Genomic DNA, 24,076 nt, shown 5'->3' on the forward strand with positions numbered 1-24,076 from the left:
GGTGATATGTCAGTGAAAATTCTGCTCCGTATGATGTCTGAAATTTTGTTGCCTACAGTTTCTTCCATGATTTTTATGGATTCATGAGTCACATTTAAGTCTTTTATCCATTTTGAGTTTATTCTTGTGTGTGGTGTAAGTTGATGGTCTAGTTTCATTTTTTTTGCATGTAGCTGTCCAATATTCCCAACACCATTTATTAAAGAGGCTGTCTTTACTCCACTGTATGCTCTTGCCACCTTGGTCAAATATTAATTGAGCATATTGCCGTGGGTCCATTTCTGGGTTCTCTGTTCTGTTCCACTGGTCTATATGCCTGTTCTTGTGCCAGTACCAGGCTGTTTTGATTACAGTGGCTTTGTAGTATAACCTGAAATCTGGTAATGTGACCCCTCCTACTTTGTTCTTCTATTTCAAGGTTGTTGTGGCTATTCGAGTTCTTTTTTGGTTCCATGTGAACTTTTGAAGTATTTGTTCTAGTTCTGTGAAGTATGTCATTGGTATTTTGATGGGGATTTCATTGAATCTATAGATTGCTTTGGGTAGTATGGACATTTTAATGATGTTAATTCTTCCAATCTATGAACAAGGTATGTGCTTCCACTTTTTTATATCTTTCTCTATTTCTTTTTTCAATGACCTGTAGTTTTCTATGAATAGGTTTTTTATTTCTTTGGTTAAGTATATTGCTAGGTATCTTATTTTTTTTTGCTCTGATGGTAAATGGGATTGTTTTCTTAGTTTCTCTTTCTGTGAGTTCATCATTGTTGTTTAAGAATGTTATCAATTTCTTGATGTTAATTTTGTATTCTGCTACTTTGCCAAATTCATTTATTAAGTCTAGTAAATTTTTGATGGAGTCTTTGGGGTTTTCTACATATAGTATCATGTCTTCTGCGAATAATGACAGTTTTACTTCCTCCTTTACAATTTGGATCCCTTTTATTTTTTCTTCCTATCTGATTGCTGTGGCTAAGACTTCCAGTATTATGTTAAATAAGAGTGGCGAAAGTGGGCATCCTCCTAATTTTTAACGAATATAATTTATCACCTCACTGTCTCAGCAGCTGATTTGTTCCAGCTCTACAAACTGGTGAGTATATTTATTCCCTTTGAAATAATTTTCCTGTATGGTTCAATGTTCACAATGTGCAAACAAAACTGGAGGACTTACAGGTTATTTAAAAGTCAAAGGCCTCTAAAGGTACCAGGATTTCTGTAGCCACAGAAGGAAAGCTGACACATTAGACTAAGCGTAGCTCAGAGGACATTCATCTGCCTGGCATCTCACAAAAAAATTCCCTTGAATTCCCTTCATATCACATATTGTTCTGTATCATCCATAATGTCAATCAAGTCAAACGAATTCCTCTCAAACACCAAAAAAGAAAACTGTAGAGCTTTAAAAATTAAACCTTGCCAGGTCCAAGTCATTTAGGCACACATCTGTGCTCATCCAAGGGACTAGAATATTCATTTCCAACTAAAGCAGAAGAGATATACTTTTAAGTTTTATCGCCATCTCCAGTAGTAGCTTGAGCGGTCTCTTGGTCTGGAGGCCAAGTATGTGCAGAAACCCACCTGGTGGGTGAGGCAGGTGCTCACCTGGTGGGTCAGGTAGGTGCTCAGCTGCAGCATCCAGTTCCGCCACTGCTGCACGGCCACCCCTACTCGCCGCCCACTCTCCACTGCGATGCAGCCCAGCGGGTAATTGGGAGGCAGCTGGATCACCAGCTCGATGACTATGTCTTCGATGGTGTAAGTAGCCATCACTTCTCGAGTAGCAGCTCGAGCTTTAACCTGCAAAACATGAACGGTGATATTTGTTTGGTCAAATTTCGTTTCTTTCTTTCATTCAAAAAGCATTTTGATAGTTGGAGAATTAGTAGCCGAAGTTTTCATTCAAAGGAAACGCAGATCAACACATTCATTTATGTGACGTGCTATAATACCTGACACACAGGTGTCTCCGTCATCACGGGAACGTCTGCAGAGGCACAAGTCCCTGTCTGTAGGTCCACGTCCCTGGAAACCAGCTCTGATTTTCAATCCAAGGTTGGTCGAATCCGTGGATGGAGAACCCACAGATAAGGAGAGCCAACTATATTTTAATAGTGGCATTTATTATATTCAAGGTTTGTTTTAGAAGAAATACACTGCTTAAAACAGTGTATTTTATTATATTAGCTTTAACACATAATACAAGTAGTTTTTGCATAGACCAATGACAGAATGGGTTAGTAATCATTCCTTGTCTTTCCAGATATAAAATATCACATGTATTCAGATGTCTCCCAAGTCTTTCTCTACTGCAGAATTCTAAATTTTATAGCCAGAAGTCTTACACCTGGGTTCTGGTTTTCCTCTAGTATAGCAAGCTGAACATAAAATGACACTGACTGTCCTTCACAAATTTACTCTTCTGACTTTCCTCTTCTCCGGGCCAAAAACCTATCATGTTAAATCTCTCCTTCTGCCTCATGTCAGCTATTCACCAGTTGCAAGTCTGAATGAACCTCTACAAAACTGCACACACACACCACTGACATTCCCGCCGGCACCACTTCCCTTGGGCCGGCTCCTGCTCGCAGCATCTGCAGGAGCAGCCCACCCACCTACACCATGACCCAAGTGCCACCCAACAGCCCAGGCTTCTATAGCACAGCCAGTGCAGCCACACTGGGGGTGATGACTCCAACCCGTCACGGACTCAAAGGAAAATTGTCAGTGGCTAAACAGGACCAAATATTTCAGACAATTATTGGAGACCTTTCCTGATATGGTCTTAATCACAGAAGCCGCCTGCACTCTGATGCCCCTTCGGAAGCCCCCCCACCAACGGGGCAACCAGACACCGCCGCGCCTTCTGCTCCAGGCGCACTGTCTTCCCGCAGCAATGCCTTCCGCACGCGTCCACCTCAAAGCGTCCTCCCTCCTGAAGGCCCAGTCTGCCGGCCGACGGCCCTCCCCGTGCTCCCAGACTCCCTCTCTGTGCCCACTTTCCAGTTTCCAATGCAGACCCTGGTCTCTCCTTCCCTGTAGCGGACGCACATGCTGCAGGCAGAGACCGCGCCTGCCTGGATGTGCCCGCAGAGGCCCAGCACCTGCAGGTGCTCGGACGCGCCCCACACGAGCTGCCGAGAGCTCGGGAGCTACCCGGCGGAGGCTGGTGCAAGTGCACCGTTGTTTCAGCCTGTACGTTAGCATCACGATCTGAGGCACGAGAATTAGAAAATGAAGTAGGCGATTTCTGTAAATTCTGAACCAACAGTCACAGTTGTGGTGACATCACTACAGATGTCAGACACAATCAATATTTAAACCACTTTTCTTGAAAAAAGTTCAAGGTTATACTAACCGTCATGCCATTAAATAGTTGTGTACTTGTTTGCACAGAAGATATTTCTTGAAAAGAAAGAACACTGCTGACGTACTTGCTTGTGAATCGATCTACAATATTGAACACACGCTTCTCACTGCTGTTCCACCACAGCCGGACCATCGCAGGCAGGTCCTTCAGCGTCATGTGATAGACTGAACAAGCCAAGTGCGGGATATGGTACGGAAGAGTGGTCATTTCTGAGGAAAACACAACTTCTTAGTTAGCGATATGTATTCCGTGCACAGATTAACAGACTAATAGTGGTATTTTCCTTAGAAAATCTTAATTCTTCAACATGAGTGCCAGAACTACTGAAACAGACATATCAAAGAAACTGGAATTCTACAGTACTAGATTTTTCCTACCTATTTAAAATGAACCATTACAATGGCAAAACGAAGTAAAAAGAAGATCCCAACTGACACTAAAAAATCTGCCTAGAAATATCATTCTATATTTCACATGAAAAGTCACAAATAATATGAAACAGATTTTTAAAAGGAGGGAAGATGAAAGACGGAAGGCGTCTGCCTCCTGTGCTCCCAGAATCACTGATGTGTTCACGCAAAGCCCAGAACTCCCGCCTCACCTCAGTCTTGCCCTCAGAGCTCTAAGGTGTCTACTTAGGAATCAATCATATACCGTACTACAGTCTGTCCTCTTAGCTAAAATCTGAGCCCCTACCGTGAAAGAAATCAGTGTTTCAATGTTACTCATCTTTGTTTCCCTGACTGCAGACTTATGTACAGGTCTACGAAACACTATCACAGAACAAATACATGTCTACGGAGTAAAAGACAACTCTCAACAAACAAGGCTTCAAAAATCTATTAAATTCTTTTTGTTGTTGTTAATCCTCACCCAAAGATATTTTTTCCATTGATTTTTAGAGCGAGTGGAAGGAAAGAAGGGGGGGGGGGAGAGAAACACTGATGTGAGAGAGACACATGGATTAGTTGCCTCCTGTGTGTGCCCCGACTAGGGCTGGGGATCGAACCTGCAACCCAGGTATGTGCCCTAGACTGTAAGGGAACCCGCCACCCTTCAGTGTGTGAGATGACGTTCCAACTGCTGAACCACACTAACCAGGGCATCGACCCATAACCACCTTATCCACAAATCTCACTGACTGTCCTACTTAGAGAAACATGGGGAACTTTGCGCTCAGGCCAGGTCTGGGCAGTGCTCCACTCTCAGGTGTGAACCTGTCTCCAGGAGAGCCACGTGCGCGTACACACACACACACACCCTCTCACCTCTGATGCTCAGCTGAAGCTCTTCTGTGAAGAAGGTCTTGGGCTCCTTGTTGGCGAGCTCAGGAGCCATGCCCGCACAGGTCGGGTTTTCCGGCATGAGCCTGAACAGGTGATAGAGCAGTTTACTTAAACTTTTTGTTTTCCGGAGGTACATTGAATACAGAGCCCGAAGCTGGTGGAAAACAAAAATGTGTTAGTAAACCCAGTTAAACCAGGACCATGAATAGACAAGAACATATCAAAGTAAAAGATTGCAAAAGAACACAATAAAAAAAATCATTAATTTGAGCACTCAGAACTGCGCAGTACCCCACAAAAGATGCCACGTTCTCACCCCCTCGTGCTGTCTGATGGCCCCTTTCTGCAGAAACTACCAGACGCTGTCACTGCCCCTCATTATGCGGCACATGCTCTACCATCTTCCCCCAACAATCTCCGTTAACAGTTCAGCTCCACCTGGAGCCTCAGCGCCGTGAGTCTACTCGCCACTCCCCACAGACGACCCCTCCTCTCTCTTCCCAAGTCTTCAAACTTCCCTCCACACACAGTCCTTAATCTTTCAAATTCTTGCTTAAAACAAATTCCACTGGCTGACCCCACCCTATGTAGACATCCCAGCATCCCCTCAGGACACAGACCACAAGCCACTAGTCTAGAATGTCTCGCTCCATAAACCAAGGAATTTCATTTGACAACATGGGCTCTGGTGTCTCCTCCGAGGAGAACCTGCCTCACTAGTGCGCTGCGGGCGCCCACGAGGCCCACGCCTTCGCTCCCTGTCCCTCGACGACACAGTGGCTCCTTTGTCCACACGGCTGCTGCAGCTCTTCCTATCTCGTTTAAATAATTTCCTCCACTGAACCTCACAGCACAGACACCCCTTTCTGAACACTGCGTGCTCGGACACAGGGATCAGGCTGCAGGATATGGAACTGATCCTTAAAGTACTTTTACAACAGAGGATCCTTAAAGATCCTTAAAGTGCTTTAAGTGCTTTTACAACGGAGAACCCTGGCGGACACTACCTTCACCAAATACCAAACGCAATGTCACCGACAGATGGACAGAGGCGCGCTGCGCATCCCGAAGGGACCGGTGAGGACACCTCACCGCCGGGCAGTAAGCACTCCTGCTGGAAATGAACCAGCATCGAGTCACGAGGAAACAGCCAGACACAGCCAAGCTGTCAGACAGTCTACAAAGTAACTGATCTGGTGAGTGGCCAGGAAGAGAAGAAAGGTGGGGAATTATAGTTCAATGTGACAAACAAATGCAAACACAACCCTTGATTAAATTCTCAACAGAGAAGGAGCTAAAACCACAAAGAACATTTACTGAGAAAAAAATACAAATTAGATAGTGTTACTGCATCCAATAAATGTAATAATTATATTACACTTGTGTATAAACGTGTCTTCTTCTTAGGAGACATGTTTAAATACTTTCGGTAACGCATCATGATGTCTGCAAATGATTTTCTAATAGATCAGCAGGAAGAAAGTAAACACAGAGCAAGTGTGCAAACGTAGCAACATGCCAAACATCTGTGATCGCAGCAAACGGGCACACGACTCCACGAATTCTTCTTTCTACTTCTCTGTAACTTTGAACATTTTCAAAATATAAAGTAGAAAGGAAAATTTCTAAAAGTAATCATACATATCATTGGGCTTTTAAAAACACATTTATATTACCTAACAATCCACTCCTAGGTACACAAAACAAAAGAAACGAAGACACGTCCACACAAAAATGTATACATGGATGTTCATGGTGGCTTCATTCACAATACCTTAAAGTGGAAACAACCTAAATGTTCATCAACGGATAAATGTGGTCTAGTCACACTTTGGTATATAAACAAAATGCGGTGCATTCCTGCAATGAAGTATGACTCAGCCACACAGAGGATCAGCCCTGGTACATGCTGCAGCACTGTGCACACGAAATGTCCGCAGCTGGCACAGACAGCAGACTGGCGGCTGCAGGGCTGGAGGGTCTGAGGAGACGGGAAGTGACCACAAATGGGGGAGGTTTCTTTCTTAAGTGTCAGACGTGCTCTAAAATAACACGATTCTGTGAATGTACCAGAAACACCAAACCACGCACTTCGAACAGCACGCGATGGTACGGGAGGCGTCCCTCAGTGAAGCACACGCACACACACGGCTTTGGTTTGAATCCAACCTGATTCACTCGTTTTTGTTTTTTGTGTTTTTTTCTTTTTAATCCTCACTCTAGTTTTTTTCCCCATTGAATTTTAGACAGAGTGGAAGGCAGAGAAGGAGGGAGAGAGAGAGACTGCGATGTGAGAGATGTGTCGATAGGTTGCCTCCTACATGACCCCAACAGGGGTCAGGGATCGAACCTGAGACCCTTAGGTCCGTGGGCCAATGCTCTAACCACTGATCCAAACTAGCCAGGGTCACTGGGAGGTTTTTGAGAAGAAAGTTAGAAAGAATACAGATTTAGAACCAATTAAGGTTTATTTATTTTTTAAATTCTGTTACAGGATTCAGCTACTTAATGTTAGTTAGTGGGTTATTCTGGTTGACCTGCTCACAGCTCAAGTTCCAGGCTCAGTAATTCTTAGGCACCTCCCACACTTTGGTTTAATGAAAAATATGGTACATGGCCATTTTCCACATTTTTGAATATATGATAAGACCAAAATTCCTACACATACAGGCCTCAATTGGTGAAAAAATTTAAGATTAACAATATTTTAAAAAACAAAGGTAGCCCTGACCAGTTGGGCTCAGAGGTTAGAGTGTCAATCTGCAGACCAAAGGGCCTCGGGTTCAATTCCTGGTCAAGGGCACGTACCTGGGTTGCAGGTTCAATCCCTGGCCCTGGTCAGGGTCATGTGAGAGGCGGCCAATGGATGTGGACACATCCTCCCTCCCTCCCACTCGATCTAAAAAATCAATGGAAGAATATCCTCGGGTAATATCCTTGGTGAGCATTAACAAAAAGATAAACAAATGTAAAAGCCCAACAATTAGCTCTTGAGGTTTCTCATCAGCAAATGAAAGCTCAGGTCATGTCAGTGGAGGCCTGAAGAAGAGACAGTGACTCAATGTCTAGATCAGTGCTGCCCCCTCGACCTGACTTTGCCCCACGGGTTCAAATGCACAGATGCACATGTTGACATCTGTGTGTCAAGATATGAGTCACCTGAAACAATGTAACTGTGATGTAAGCATTCTGAAAAGTCACATGGGAAATGAGTACCACATATTTTCAATATGAAGGGATAAACTAAGTCTTACTATTGACCTGTCAAAGCAGCCACATACTTTATTAAGATGATTAAATCAAAGTTTGATAGAAATTTTCAAAGTTGGCATCTGCCTGAAAGAACTTTTAAAAAAATAAAGAAACTGGAGTATATTTTCCTAACTACCACTCTAAATATGAAGCAACAGGAACATCATCTGGTGCCTGCACAGTAATTTGGGCAAAATTATTATTGTGAGATATTTTTCCCGTCAGAGAGAACAGCTTGAGTCACCCAGGTGATGTTTCAGACCTTCCTCCAGACACTGACTGTTAAATGAGGTAGATTTCTCAGGACAGAGCTGCCCAAGACTGTCACATGGTCACTGACCTGAGATGAAGAGGCTTTGAAGAAAGTGAGAATCAACTTCCAAGTGAGGAGGTAGCCCAGAACACAACAGAAGTCTTCACTCAGGGGCTTGATCGTCACTATCTGCCCGACGGGGACGCACCCCAGGATGCTCTCGAGCAGGTCCTCTTGAGAGCGGAGGAGAGACATCAGTGCTGCTGGTGGGGACCTAGAAGAACGGAGCACACCTTCTTCACAGCCCGTTCCCAAACAAACTGACAGTGTGTATCAACTTCAAACATTTTATAAAAGTCTTTATTTAAAAAAAAAAAAAAGATTTAAAAAGTCTCCTTGATCAATTCAATTTTAACTCCTAATTTCAAATAATGCATTTTTAGGAAATAAAGGACAAAATATACTACATAAATATGTATGACTTAAACATTAAAATATATATTTTAGAAAATGTCTACTTCAACCTTGTTTTATAAATGAAAAATAAATAAATCACACACCGAGAAGAGCTAAAATGACTCAAGTCCTTCAGCTACTGGAGAACAACGAGGGGGCCGGGTCCTACCAGGCCCTTCACCACCCAGGTGTGGATGCAGAGACCACACTGTGTGTCCTCTCCGGAAATGCAGCACCACAGTGATCCTGGCAGCGCTGGCCGGATGTGTTCTTCCCTGACCCCTGCGCACCGAGGAGCACTTCCAGGTGAGCCCGGAGTGAACCCTGCGGGACTTGCTGTCTCCCTGCACCCGAGCGCCTTCCCTGTGGCTCCCTTCCCCAGACCACACGGAGGTCTCCAAACTTCTGCCTGCATCTTCCTCCAGCACCAGGCCTCACACCCGGCCTGTCTCTGTTCCACGCAGCGGTCACTAGAGTTCCCACGTTCCAGCTCAACTCTTTCCACACCACCTCTACACGTTACGCTTCTGGAATGGTCTCTCCTGCTTGCATGTGTCCAGTTCATGCTTCATACTATCGCCAGAATCAGCTAGGGGTACCCCATCTTCTGCCACATAATGCCCAAATCCTAAAAATGTCACCTATAAGTGCCCTTCCAGCTTCGTCTTCCACCACACACCATCCCACCCCACTCCACCCCAGCCCCCACCCCAACTCCACACACTTGTTCATTTATTCTTCCCTTCAACACATGAGCACTGCTCGTGAGTCTGCTTTAGGTCAGGAACCATTCTGGATGCAACGAATATAACTGATGAGAAGAGACAAAGCCCCTGCCTCACAGCTTACAAGCCAGTGGAAGATACAGACAATAACATGTTGAGCCCTGGCCACTTTGGCTCAGTGGTTAGAGCGTCGGCCTGCGGACCAGAGAGTCCCAGGCTCAGTTCCTGCTAAGGGCATGTACCTCGGCTGCAGTTTGAACCCAGTCCCGGTTGGCAACCACTCGATGTGTCTATCACATCAATGTCTCTCTCTCTCTTCCTCCCTCTCTCCCTTTTGCTCTATCTGAAGATAAATGCAAAAATGTCCTTGGGTGAGGATAAAAAAAAAAAAAAACCATGTCAAGTGGTGCCGACTACTCACCATTCCCAAGAACACCCTGAACACTCACGCTCCCAGGCCTTTCTGCACGGTGTTCCCCCAATGACGTGGCCTCCGGACCCTGCCAGCACACTGCCTAACCTGAAGGTCTGGCAAAAATGTCCCTTTCCCAGGAGGAAGTCTTCCCTTCCTGGTGTACAGCAGGTGGCCCCAGAACATGCCACCTGTCCTTCTCTCAGCTCCTGTCACACACTGGCCTCTGCTACAGGAAACGCCGTCTGCGCTGGAGACCGCGAGCTCCGTAAGGAAAGAGCATCCACTAAGCACCGTGCCCCAGCACGTACCTAACACTCGGCGCAAAATGGATGCTCAGCTGATATTCGGCCACAAAACCTGACCCAAAGAGACCTTACTAAATAGCAGCAAACAAAAGTGTGATTAGGGAGCAATTCAGATGAGGGAGAAACGATCTCTGGGTGAGCCCGGGATACAGTCACACCTCGCAGACATGAGAGGCCTGCCGCGCGGGCAGCAGCCAGAGCTCCCCGAGTGCGGCCTCGCCTCCCAAGGCCGTCACAGGCGAGGGAGCAGTGGACAGAACCAGGGACTGGACTCTTACAGGGCCGGCTCCTCCTCTTCGTCTCCATCTGACTTCAGATTGTCCTGATCGTACTGTGGCAGCTCCGGCATCAGCCTGGAAATCAGAACATTGTTCTAAGTTATTTTATTTTAAAGTGTCCGCTGTTAAAGATCATGCTTCAGAGCAGCAAGGCCAGTATTTGTTTTGTAATGAATATATTTTCAAATGTTTTCTGAGGTGAATGCCTGTGGCCAGGACTACCTCCACGTAAACCCTGCATGGAGGACACATGAACCAAAAGATAAAAGCTTGCCAACCCGTCATGAAAAATACATGCTCAGGTTTGCTTTGTTTTTCTGGTTTTCTTTTTAATTCTGACATTTTCAATGACTAAGAGTTAAAACTAAACATATATCCTACTTTTCTGAGCACCACATCTGCTCGGACTCTTACTTGTAGAGCATGTGATAAACAGCGATCTGCACGGGCCGGGCTCTGAAGAGCAGCAAGGGGGCCAGCGTGTTCAGCAAGGTCTGAAGATGTTCCGGCAAGTTGGTCCTCTGGCCAGCAACCAACCTTGAAGGGAGTCTGTGACCCAACAGCTGATCCTTTGGGATGTACGTTAATGTTTCACACATGGGCTTCAGCATTGCATTCTGAAAGGACGTTTCAGATGTATCTCTGCTTTCTCCTGACGAAAAGAAGGAAAAAACATGCATATCCCAAAACAAAATGAGAAATACAGCTTGACTGATTCACAGATAATCAAATGTTATTAAAGAAAATGAGCCTGGCCAGTGCAGCTCAGTGGGTTGGGCGCCATCCCGGCACCAAGAGGTCGCCGATTCATTCCTGATCTTGGCACACACTCAGGTCTTGGGCGCAGTCCCCAGTAGGGGATGTGCAGGAGGCAACTGACTGATGCCCACCCCCAATCAATAAAAAAACATTTTTTAAAAAGTGAAATAAAAACTTGACAAACATTAGACCAACTGCAACTACAAACATTAACTGAATATATATAGTATCAAATAACTGCAGCTGTTCAATGACTTCTATTATCTCATTCTCAAGATACAAAGGCAAGTCTGAGCTAAGAACCATCTACCTGAATCACGTCACTGCAGTTAACAGGGGTCAGACCTGCCGCCGTGTCTCAGTCAACCCTCAGCCTAACTGAGCACACGATGCACTGGGGCGCCCAGACTCCTCCCCACCTCTGGTCTTCTGTACCACTGGGCTTGAACATCAAAGATGTTCTTTTAAATTCCTGACAAATCATTTTTAATCTCACCATTACCCTTTTTTACTTGCCTGTAACAGTCACCAAAAGAGGTAAAAGCAAACTGTGGATGCCTTGGGAAAAAAATTCTTTCCATTCACTGATCAGATTTGCAGAAAGGTTGCCAACAGTGTCCAGAGTTGTGGAATCGAAAAAAGCACTGAGCTCACAGGCCAAATCACAGCTGACACAGGCGAACAGCTGCACCAGGGGCACAGAACACAGCGCATGGTTCTCACACGTCGTCTGAGAAACAAAGACGGAACAGGTAAGCAGACCTCGACCAGAAAAAGCAAGGCCATGCAGAGAAGTCCTTTTCATTTCTCTATATTTTAAAATAAAAAGCAGTTGAAATATATAGTCTCAGGAGATATTTATAGAGTTTACATCAAAATAATTTTTTTTGCCCAGCCGGTGTGGCTCACTGGTTGAGCAACAACCCATGCATCAAGAGGTCACTGGTTCGATCCAGGTCAGGGCACATGCCCAGGTTGTGGGCCCGATCCCCAGTGAGGGGCACGCAGGAGCTGGCCAATCGATGTTCTTTCTCGTCGATGTTTCTATTTCTCTCCCTCTCCCTTCCTCTCTCTCTCAAATCCACAAAGAAAAACAAAATTTATTTTTCAAAATTAAATATTAGAAATTAGAATCAACCATTTATTCTGACATGCTCTTTTTTTAAAAAACAAACTATAAAACAGTATCAATTAACATTTACAAAGTGAAGTACATTAAAGACACATTAATTATCTTCTCCAGAATCCTACTAATTGGGCATCATTAAATTATTTTAAAATAAAGAAACTGAAGCTCAACGAGGTCAAGTGGACAATCCAAAGCCACCAGCACACGGCCACAGCAGGCCGAGCAGAGACTGGGCAGCCACCCTAACCGGCCCGCTGCACCAGAGCCTGTCGGACCCGGTCACCGGGGCACAGAGCAGCACGGACTCAGTGTGTTTGAAAAGTAATTTAATTAGAACCAGGAAGTCCAAAATTCTTGTCACGGAAAGATAAAACCAGAAAGGGTTGGGGGGCAGACATTATATTAAAATGAGCTAATGGGGCCCTGGCTTGTTTTGCTCAGTGGTTAGAGCATTGGCCTGTGGACCAAAGAGTCGCGGGTTTGATTTTGGTCAAGGGCAGGTACCTCGGTTGCTGTTCGTCCTCAGCCCTGGCTGGGGTCATGCAGGAGGAAACCAGTCTCTCTCACGTCAATGTTTCTCTCTCTCTCTCTCCCCCCTTTTTCCTACTCTATCTGAAGATAAACGGAAATATATCCTGGGGTGAGGATTATTTTTTTAAAAAAGAACTAGTGGGGAAAACGTTTTGGTAGCAGCCAAGAGACGTAGTCACTGATGATTCCGGCAGGTGTCAGCCTCTATCACTGCACCGTCCTGGGAAAGGGCAGCTGGCAGGAACCCGTCCACACCCACCGAGGCGCACACTGCCGTCATGACTCAGACAGCACGGCCAGCCGCTAGGTCCGGCACACAGACAGGCACAAAGGTGAGCGTACCTCCAGCCAGGCCAGCATGGAGCACATGATGAAGTCCCACTCGCTCTCGGCCAGCGGAGAAGAGCAGCAGCTCAGGAACAGGGAGAGGAAGCGCATGATCTCTATGTTGACTCCCAGGATCTCTGGGCTCACTTCTGATAGGTTACTGTGATGAGGACAAAAGCAAAGCAAAACAAAAAAGCATTACAGAATTACATACACAATATTCCACTTTAAATCTTACATACTTACAAAAGAGTGACTTAAATGTCTACCATCCTATCACTCTACAAAGTCGTGTCTATAAAACACATGTTCTGGGTCCAGGCTGCACAGATGGAGGAGAACACAGTATAAAGTCTCACCTACCAACTGAAAAGAAAGATGTCTTCATGGTCTCTCTTCCAGCACATCAGAATCTTCAGTACCCCGTGCAATAGCTCTCCATCATCTATGCTCCTAGTTTGCAGACAAGAATTGAAAATGGCAAGATGTCCAAAACCCCCTAAAGTAAAATTCAAAATGAAAATTAAAAATGTTTAAATTGTACTGCTATTATAAAATAAAGTCTACTTTGAGATAGAGCAAAACTTTCTTAAGAAGTTGAGGGGTGTTAGGGGCACCCTAACCCTCTACCTGAAACGCCAGGTACATGTACCGAGCTATCGGCATGCTTCCCTGTCCTGCGCACGTGCGCCCTGTGCTGTATGGAAGGGGCCCTTCCCCACTCGGCTGGAAGACCCCTCTTTTGTGAAGGGCACTGACGCTCAAGCAGGGTGGAGAGCTCCCTCCCTGCCCCTCCACACACAGGGGTCACCAGGCAGACGGCAGTTTCGTCTGCCTTCTCCACAAAGGGACTGACGCTCAGCCTGTGTTTAAGGGTGTTTATCAAATATATAGACAGAAAAAGTTTAAAATACAACAAGAGCTCTTCCTTCATCTGTCTGTACTCAGTCACGGGCAATGAGAAAAGATCAGACGAAGCTTAAACAGCCACACATGAAAACAGACATGATGAGAGGGTTTGTGGTGGTAAATTTTCCCGGAGGACCAAGTGTTTCTGTCCCACAAAATGATAACAGACACTCTCCAAAGACACTAATCCTACTGACTATCAATTTGTTATGAGCAAAAGTATAAACTAGGAATAAATCAGCTATCATTTATCTCTACTAGATTTGGGTTCAAATATTAAAAGACACTTATTTCATCTCAAACAATAATTAAATTAATTTTTTATTATCAAGAAACTAACCGTTTGTACTGCAAAGATCTTCCTTGGTCCAGCCCAAAAGGGCAGGTATACATTGAGCAATGAATTCTTTCTTGTCTTCTTTGGACAGAAACGGACAGAGACTTTGAATGGTATGCATACTACCTTCTGTTAGTGGGAAAAATCTGTTTAAAGAAAAGAAAAAGTGTGAATTATATTTATCCTAATTATGCAGTTATTTCAGAAAATTCCTTACTCAGACTATTCAAAAGCACTAGTAATTCTACTACATAAAATAATTGTATAATGCCCTGGCTAGTTTGGCTCAGCGGTTAGAGCGTCAGCCTGCGGTCCAGAGAGACCCGGGTTCGGTTCCCGCTAAGGGCACATACCTCAGTTGCAGTTTGTCCCCGGCCCTGGTTGGTCGTGCGGGTGGCAGCCACTCGATGTGTCCCTTCACGTCGATGTTTCTCTCTCTCTCTCCCTTCCTCTCTCTCCCTCCCACTCTATCTGTACAAAAAATGGAAAAATATCCTCGGGTGAGGATAAAAAAATAAAAAAATAAATGAAGGCCCTGGCCAGTGTGGCTCAGCGGTAAGAGCATTGCCTGTGTACCAAGGAGTCCTGGGTTCGATTCCAGCCAAGGGCATGTGCCTTGGTTATGGTTCGTCCCCGGCCCCAGCTGGGGTGGTGCGGGTGGCAATCAACCAACACTTCTCTCTCTCTCTTTCTTCCTCCCTCTCTCCCTCCAGCTCTATCTGAAGATTAATGTAAAAAGGTCCTTGGGTGAAAAAATAAATAAATGAATGAATGAATGAATGAATGGGCCGGTGGCTCAGTGGTTGAGCACTGACCCTGCACCAAGAGGTCGCCAGTCTGATTCCTGGTCAGGGCACATGCCCAGGTTGTGGGCCTGATCCCCAGTGGGGGGCCTGCAGGAGGCAGCCAGTCAATGTTCTTTCTCACTGATGTCTCTCTCTCTCCCCCTCTCACTTCCTCTCTCTCTAAAATCAATAAAGGAAATAAATAAATAAATAAAAGAGCCCTGGCCAGTTTTGCCCAGTGGTTAGAGCATAGGCCTGTGGACCAAAGAGCTGTGGGTTCGATTCTGGTCAAGGGCACGTACCTCAGTTTCAGTTCCTCCCTAGCTCTGGTTGGGGTCGTGTGGGAGGCAATCAATCAATGTGTCTCTCTCACATCGATGATTCTCTCTCCCTCTCTCCCTCCCACTCTATCTGAAAATAAATGGGAAAATATTCTCAGGTGAGGATTAAAACAAAAGGAAACACTGAACAGAGATTGGCAATTGCTGACTCTGGATCATGAGACTGAAAATAATTACATTGTGCTGCTCCTTCCTCTAACAGGTTTCTCAGTTTTAAAACGAGCATATGTAACTTTCCCACCATGGATGCTCGTTTTGAACTATACACACAACATGAAGCTAAGCTCTCTGTCAGAGTCCATGGAGTCCATTTACACAGGGCTACTTCCTGTGCCCTTTCTATGAACTGGAATTTACCTATGTAGTCACACTGAACATTTTATTTGCCACTTGTTTTTAAAACATGTTTTTATTGATTTTTTTAGAGAGGATGGGAAAGAAACACTGATGTGAGAGAGAAACACTGATTGGCTGTCTCCTGCACGCCCCCCACTGGGGACTGAGCCTACAACCTGGGCATGTGCCCTGACCGGGAATCAAACTGGGACCTCTCAGTCCATGGGACAGTGCTCCATCCACAAAGCCACACCAGCCAGGCTCTTACATGCCACTTCAAACTTGAATACAAAGTATGTAAGTTGCTATATGTCACTTATATACCTTGTAGATTTTTGTATGTCAGAATATAGAGGTATAAATTATTCTATTTTAAAAATACATAACTAGCCCTGGCCGGTTTGGCTCAGCGGTTAGAGCATCGGCCTGCGGTCCGGAGAGACCCGGGTTCGGTTCCCACTAAGGGCATGTTCTTCGGCTGCAGTTTGTCCCCGACCCTGGTTGGTCGTGCGGTGGCAGCCACTCGATGTGTCCCTTTCACGTCGATGTTTCTTTCTCTGTCTCTTCCTCTCTCTCCCTCCCACTCTATCTGTACAAAAAATGGAAAAATGTCCTCGGGTGAGGATAAAAAAATAAATAAATAAAAATAAAATAACAACAATTAAAAAAAATAAATAAATAAAAATAAAAATACATAACTAAATTAAAAACAAAAATATTCCATACTATGGATGTTTCATAACTGAACTACTTCTCTGTTAGTGGACGTTAGGTGTTACTCCCCAAATTTTTGCCCTTGTAAAGAACATGCCACAAATGTCCTTGAGCATACGCGCAGATACGTCTGCAGGCCAGGTTCCAGGAGCCGGAACTGGCGGGTCAAAGGATCTGGATGTGCTGTGTTCTGGTAATTTCACACTGCTTTCCATAAAAGGTGAAATCCACCTACATTTTCACCAGAAACGCACACATGACTGTTTTGCTGTACACTTAACGAATCTTAAATTCCTGGCAACATGGTAGAGAATACATGCTTCTTTATTTTTTATCCTCATCGGAGGACATTTTTGCATTTATCTTCAGATAGAGTGGGAGGGAGAGAGGAAGGAAGAGAGAGAAACATCGATGTGAGAGAGACACATCGAGTGGTTGCCACCTACACGACTCCAACCGGGGCCGGGGACAAACTGCAACTGAGGTACACACCCCTAGTGGGAACCCGGGTCTCTGGACTGCAGGCCGACGCTCTAACCAATGAGCCAAACCAGCCAGGGCCGTTTTTTAAATTTTAAAATAAGATTTTAAAAATTGAAATTTAGGTCAGCCTGGCAGGTGTGGCTCAGTGGGTTGAACGTCGACCCACGGACCAAGGGGTTGCCAGTTTGATTCACAGTCAGAGCACATGCCTGGGTTACAGGCTTGATCCCCAGTGGGGGCGTGCAGGAAGCAGCTGATGTTTCTATCTCTATCTTCCTCTCTCGCTAAAATCAATTTAAAAATATAAAAATTAAAAAAAAGAAAATTTAGTTCACAATTCTACTGTGCCAGAATATACACGTCCTCCTTACATACTTGTTGGTAAATCAAAGAAGTCAAACTGCCTCTTGGTGAATTCCAGCAGTGTGTACTGTGAACACTCATGCTTCTCTAGCATGAGCAACGCTGAGAGATGTCTCGTACATCCAACCACAGTTTTATTTTTTGTCTTAGGAACAGATTTCTAGAATACACTTCAACAGGAGACCCCCATGAAGAGAAAAACGAGGAACTTTCCATACAGCACATAAAGTGGTGGAGGACGTGAGAGAAAGGACAATGACAGGTATCTACCAGAGAGATTTTTGGGGAAAAGAGAACAAAGTTATGAAATGCTACTTGTTTAAAACAAGTATGAAATTCCACAAAAAAATGTAAGGTAAAAAACACGTAGCACAGAAAGGTGTGTCCCAAACCCAAAGCAATCAAAACTGTTTTGTTTGTGATCCTCATTTCCTTTCAATTTCTTCATCTCTTAGACCTGTTTTCCTGATGCATTAGAGACTACTGGTTAGCTGGAGGTTGCCACGGTGATCGAATATAACAAATTACAAAGTAAAGACTTAAGTAACGTACCCTTCTTTTCTCCTATAGTGCTGCTTCACTTCCTCTGACGAAATGCTCTCGGAAAGGATCAGTTTAGCAATGATAAGAGACCACAGGGTGCCATGTTCCATGGATCTAAAGGAGGAGGAAAAAACCCACTTAAAACTGTACTTAAGATTTTTAAACACCGTGTACCTAGATTCCTGTTACAGAATGAAAGGAGTCACCTTCTGCACCCAAACAGCTCTGCGCCAAAGGAGTGGGATCGTCCGCGACACGGGCAGTCCCAAGCCCTGGGCCGCAGGGAGATGCACATGGAGCCCGAGGTCCCGAGAGGCCACACCGGGCAAATGCAATACCCAGAGGATACCCAGGCTGGCGGGAGCTGAGGGACCGTGGAGGTCGGGACCTGCTGAGGCGAGCTGAGTGGCCGTGTGTGCAGCGGGCTGCAGAGGAAGACCGTCCAGCTGGGGCCTGGACACGGGAAGGACTTTCAGAATGCCGCGGGCAGCCTCAGAGAGCAGTGAGGCGACCGGACCTCTGTGCCCAGGTAGCTGGAGCCCGACACCCTGCTCCACACCTGCGCTCGCAGGGGCTGCGGCTCTGACACCCAGACGCGCCTGCAGCAGCTCGCAGGGCGCAGGCTGTTTCCTGGCAGCGGGAGAACAAGGCGCGGACGCTGAGTCACAGCAGGTCTACCGGCTCTGTCTCATCAGTGTCCCTTGAACGTATTTATAAATTTAATAACAAGGCAAACGATGAAGTCCAAGTATCTCCCCAGAAAAATAAATCAAGTACTTAGTATGCACAAAGTATTTATCATTAATAGTTCAAATTAGCCCTGGCCGGTTGCTCAGTGGTTAGAGCACTGGCCCACAGACCAATGAGTCGTAGATTTGATTCCAGCCAAGGGCACGTACCTCGATTGCGATTCGTCCCTGACCCTGGTTGGGGTCGTGTGAGAGGCAGCCACTCAATATGCCCCTTTCCCATCAATGTTCCTCTCTCTCTCTTCCTCTGTCTCCCTCACTCTATCTGAACAAAAATGGAAAAGTATCCTTAGGCGAGGATAAAAAAAAAAAAATCAGATTAATTTAGATCAACCTCTGATTTAAAAATTAGCACAAAGATGCCCGGCTGGTGTGGCTCAGTGGATTGGGCATCGTCCCATGAGGGGTCCTGGTTCAATTCCCGGTCAGGGCACAGGCCCGGGTTGTAGGCTTGATCCCCAGTGGGGGGCGTGCAAGAGGCAGCCAATCGATGTTTCTATCCCTCTCTCCCTAAAAAAAAACATATAAAAAATTAACATGAACAGGGCTTATGTTTTACAGAAATAAAGCCATAAAGCAGTAAAATGGTCATTTAAAAAACAGAAATTGAAAGCAATTTTTACCTGTTAAATAGCAGGTGCAAAAGGCCAGAAGTATCACCAAGTCCACGTAAATTATCAAACGTTATCTCCATCTTTTCCAGCATCGCACAAAACCCCGTCAGGAAGGCCGGCGGGCTGTCCAGCTCCTCACACCACTGCAGCGAGTACAGCAGCTCTGCAGCTGAGAGAGCGCGCGTCAGGCTCGCCACCGCGTCTCTGCCCCGCTTTCTAGCACGCTCCATTCGCCCATCTCCAAAACCTCTGCACTGATTTAAGATCTGCTTTGGGCTTTTCAAGATAATGAACACTGAGAGCATGTGTTTACTAAAATAACCAATCCTCTCCAAAGCTTACTTGGTCCCTTTCTGATTAGTTAAGAAATGTGACAGGGACCTTAATCACCAGCAATGTGGGACACGCAGGACAAATGACCAAGGGATCCAAGGCCTGAAATGAGAAGTTCCAGCCAATGTGTTAAGATCAGGAGACAGCAGGTACCGGGCATGGGGTGGGGCCTCGGTGACAGGGGTCTGTCTTCCAATGAGCTATCCACCAGGTTACCAACTAGGAGCTACAATCCAAGCAGGGCCAGGGATGAACCTGTAACCCAGGCACATGCTCTTGATCAGGAACTGAACACATGGCCCTCAGTGTGCAGGCTCCTGCACTAACCACTGAGCACACCGACCAGGGCATGTGTAGACTTTTTTTTTTTTTAATTCTCACCTGAGGATATTTTTCTATTTATCTTCAGATAGAGTGGGAGGAGAGACAGAGAGAGAAAGGGGGAAAGAGAGAAACATCCAGGTGAGAGGGACACATTGACTGGATGCCTTCCACACGACCCCAACCAGGGCCGGGGATGAACTGCAACCAAGGTACGTGCCCTTGGCCAGATCAAACCTGCAACTCATTGGTTCGCAGGCCGATGCTCTACCACTGAGCCAAATTGGCCTGGGTTAGACTTTTAATTTTTTTTATTATTAAAAAAATTTTTTCTTTATTGATTTGAGAGAGAGAGGAAGGGAAAGGGAGAGGGAGATAGAAACACTGATGAGAGAGAACATAGACTGGCCGCCTCCTGCATGCCCCTCACTGGGGATCAGGCCCACAACCTGGGCACGTGCCCTGACTGGGAATCGAACTGGTGACCTCTTGGTACATGGGTCGATGCTCAACCACTGACCCACTTAATATACATCTAGTCAAAACTGTCTTTCAGAAATCCATGTATGGTTTGGATTTTTAAGTCAGAAGACTTGAGACCTGGTTTAAAATCTATCTCCTGTACAAGCTAAGTAATTCTAAGCAAGATAAGAAAAACAATACTATCTAACTTACAGGATTGATGAGAAGATTATACATACACTGTTTAGTTTGGAATTAGTAACAAAATTAACAGAAGTAAATTACAGAACTGACACCCTAATCCCAGCTCCGCTATGGAACGTTTCCCTGTGGGAGCGACGACTCGGGGCTGCCCTGCCCTGAGCAGCATGAGGAGCCAGCAGTGAGCGTGCTCTACCCTGCACGGCAGTCTCCTCCCCTGCAACGGGCAGCCAGGGCTCTGACACAGGGACCGTGCACAACCTCCACTTCCAACACTGTCCTGTGCAGGCCGCACCACCACCTGCAGTTCTGCACCATATGAGCTTCCACTTGCAGGAAAGAATCACAGCCCAGCGAAGACAGAGGCACAGTGGTCCGAACCCTAACTGAGAATTCAGGAACTCTGATGGAACACCAGCGTCCTTAACCGTGCTCTCCATGGGCACATGACACAGGACCCACTCACACCTAGCAAGACTACAGCCAAGACTGCAGATTCCATCTGATCTGCAATTTAACATTCATCACTTAAACCTTCCTCAAGTTTCCATCACTAACTAGTTCACAGGAGCTGAAGATTCTTGAGTCTTTAAAGATTTAAATTGCAGTGTAATCAAAATTATTTCACAATTCTTTTAGAATTCATATTTATGTTATGCCTGAATGCTCACATATACTTACTTATTTTCTCAAGCTCATTATTTTCTAGGACTATTTCCTTCTTCAGTGCTACTAATATCATTTTGCTCAACAATGCTGAGGTGCACAAATGGCTAGGAAGTTTCTTTGTATCTTGTTCTTTAAAATCTGTTTTGAAATATTCATAATTCAAACTCAGTCTTCCTTCTAAAAGAGGTCTATGCAACCACTGTAAAAAGATAAATCATACACATTAGATATTCTTTTTACCACCAACTATACAACTAAGACAGGGAACAAAAATACAGTTATTAGAACATCTTCAAATTGTTAATAAAATAACTTCAAAAATGAAGTTGGCATTAGTTTACTAGTAGAACCACAGAAGCCTAACGCTTGGTCCCGCTACAGGAAATCCGCACGTGCATATTTCTTGCAGCATCCCGAGGACGTCACCAGGGCCCACTCACCTTGCACCAGCACCAGCGCACCACCTAGGCTCTTGCAGACACGACGTGCGGGACACGAGCACTCAGAGGCATGGGAGCTAAGTTAGACACTCATTTCATTTACTTATTTTTCTTCACAAGAAATAAATAAAAATATTTAAGCTTGCATCCAAACTTCAGGATGAGAAATGCACTCTCCAACTTCAAACATACCTGCATAGGAAGAGCCTGCCTCATCTTTTCCCATTCACTGTTGTCCGGCATCACACTTCCAATATAAACTCCCAGGAGGGAGGCATCTTCACTCTCTAAAAGCTTACTCAGCAAATCATCAACAGCAGACAGGAGTCCTTGAAGACTGAAAATAATGCAAAGAACGTAACTGCTATAGTTATGCGGTGACTGATTTGAACACCCTGGTACAGTCGGTACCCCATGGCAGATAACAGCTTATCCAAACAAAAAAGACAAAACAAAAATAATGCAGGCGGCCTTTCTATACCACCCTTCCCAACACACAGTCAAACTGGGGATGTAACCCCACATCTATGATTTGGAATTGACTGCTACTTCCATCTCAGCAGGAAGGGGACCTGATCAGATATTCCTGACATACAGCTACCTATTCCACAAAAAATATTTGACTCAACCCCAAAAACCTCTGGATACATTTCCTCAGTTTTCACTTTTACATGTGGATTTAGGTATGAGATGTGAAATACACTGCAATCCAAACACCTTAGAACAGTGGCTGTCAGACACAACAAGACAACCAGCATGAACAATCAAGTGAGCGGGCCAGGAGGGGCTGCGGCTACAGCCCACACCAGAGCTGCAGAGCGACACCAGCAGCCCGTCACCGAGCACGACGGAGTGCGGCAGGCCTGCCCTGACAGCCACTCTTCAGTTCAGATGGCCGTTAAAACAAGACTTTTGGGAAAATCCTCTTAGGAGTCCTATCGATTTCTTATATAACAAGTCATTTTTCATGAACACTCACACGAATTATGTGGTCTGATTTAAGGACAGTGATCAAGTATGAAGAGATGATGTACAACTGAACACAGAAATGGTCACCTTTTGATGTCCAGGGAGGACGACTGAACCTGGTCCTTCAGCCACAGCGCCGACAAACGCAGAAAAGCGCTCTGCCGACCTGCGCGGCCAGCCTGACGGACCAGCAGATCCACGCCAGACAGCCACGTTTTTTTCAGCTTACAGACGAGGAAGTCTGAAACCAAGATGTCAACAGTAACTTGTAATCCCACTGAAGTAACTAATCATTAGAAAATTTCTGAAAGAACTCACTGCAGGTCTCAGATTGTTAAAATACAATTTATAAAACAAAACTAAAATTACCATTCAATGTCAAACAAAATAATTATGTCATAAACATGCAATAATACAATACAAGCTAGTTCATGCCACATAAGGTATAAATGGTAAGACTTTTGTTTTTATCCTCACCTGAGGACATTTTTGCATTTACCTTCAGATAGAGCAGGAGGGAGAGAGGAAGGAAGAGAGAGCGAAACATCGATGTGAGAGACACATCGAGTGGTTGCCACCCACACGACCCCAACCAGGGCCAGGGACAAACTGTAACCGAGGTACGTGCCCTTAGCATGAACCGAACCCGGTCTCTCTGGTCTGCAGGCTGATGCTCTAACTGCTGAGCCAAAGCGGCCAGGGCTTTAATTTGATTTTTAACACTGAAAGTGTTTAAGGTTTGTAGACCGTTACTCAAAATGATTTCAACTTTCAAACACATTGTGATTCAGTTAATAAAGCCTGGACACTTGCACTATGAGGGTTAGAGCCGGAGATTCCAGCAAAACACTGAGCAGTGGGCTATTATTACCTGGCAGATGTGTTTCTTCTTTGCTCTGAGCACAAAGCTGAAAGAGAGTTAACAGTAAGTCTTCAGAGGACGGCACTGGCAGGCATCCTGTCGCCGAGCTGAAACAGTCATAGGCTACATTGCAGATAAGAGACACTGAAGAATCATTATTTTCAGCTTCTGACAATTTCTTTACTTTGGATAAAGTTTCATTAAGTTTAACAAGAACTCGTTCAACATATACTTCTCCAATCAAATAATCTAGAGGAAAAAATCAAACACAAAAAATAACAAATATTAACAGTATAATTTTGAATCCATACTTTGGGTTACTACCACTTGAATCTTTCTATGTGTTATAAAAGGTGCTTCTGTATTAGACAAAAGAACATCATATCAAGTGAATCTGATCTCACACATAAGAGCCCTCACGCAGAAAAGGCAGCTCTAAATTAAATTTAAACAGCAATGCTCTACAAAATTAGGGCAGACAGCTTTGCAAAATCCAAAAAACAGAAATATTAAATGTCATCCAAGCCATACCACAAAGACTAATGAACATTTAGGCTGC

The 24,076-nt window shown here is 45.0% G+C and overlaps 1 protein-coding gene across 6 annotated transcripts in view; it reads right to left on the minus strand.

Moving 5' to 3' along the window:
- Positions 1-24,076, minus strand: part of LTN1 (listerin E3 ubiquitin protein ligase 1) — a 50,181-nt gene that overhangs the window by 4,256 nt on the left and 21,849 nt on the right. For 3 of the 6 annotated variants that reach the window (XM_036242600.1, XM_036242599.1, XM_036242597.1), the window contains 16 exons: positions 23,527-23,766; positions 22,743-22,896; positions 21,879-22,023; positions 21,259-21,445; positions 19,270-19,429; positions 17,907-18,011; positions 14,336-14,478; positions 13,450-13,585; positions 13,102-13,246; positions 11,616-11,829; positions 10,755-10,992; positions 10,341-10,415; positions 8,249-8,435; positions 4,639-4,810; positions 3,359-3,579; positions 1,606-1,800 (listed from right to left, as the gene is read on the minus strand). In XM_036242600.1, coding sequence (XP_036098493.1) covers positions 1,606-1,800; positions 3,359-3,579; positions 4,639-4,810; positions 8,249-8,435; positions 10,341-10,415; positions 10,755-10,992; positions 11,616-11,829; positions 13,102-13,246; positions 13,450-13,585; positions 14,336-14,478; positions 17,907-18,011; positions 19,270-19,429; positions 21,259-21,445; positions 21,879-22,023; positions 22,743-22,896; positions 23,527-23,766 — 2,717 coding nt within the window. Of the gene's footprint in view, positions 1-1,605; positions 1,801-3,358; positions 3,580-4,638; positions 4,811-8,248; positions 8,436-10,340; positions 10,416-10,754; positions 10,993-11,615; positions 11,830-13,101; positions 13,247-13,449; positions 13,586-14,335; positions 14,479-17,906; positions 18,012-19,269; positions 19,430-21,258; positions 21,446-21,878; positions 22,024-22,742; positions 22,897-23,526; positions 23,767-24,076 lie in introns of those variants that run through there. The other 3 variants (XM_036242601.1, XM_036242598.1, XR_004956789.1) reach the window with 2 other exon arrangements.

The sequence above is a fragment of the Molossus molossus genome, unplaced genomic scaffold, assembly GCF_014108415.1.
Source record: "Molossus molossus isolate mMolMol1 unplaced genomic scaffold, mMolMol1.p scaffold_m16_p_5, whole genome shotgun sequence".
Classification (NCBI taxonomy): Eukaryota; Metazoa; Chordata; class Mammalia; order Chiroptera; family Molossidae; genus Molossus; species Molossus molossus.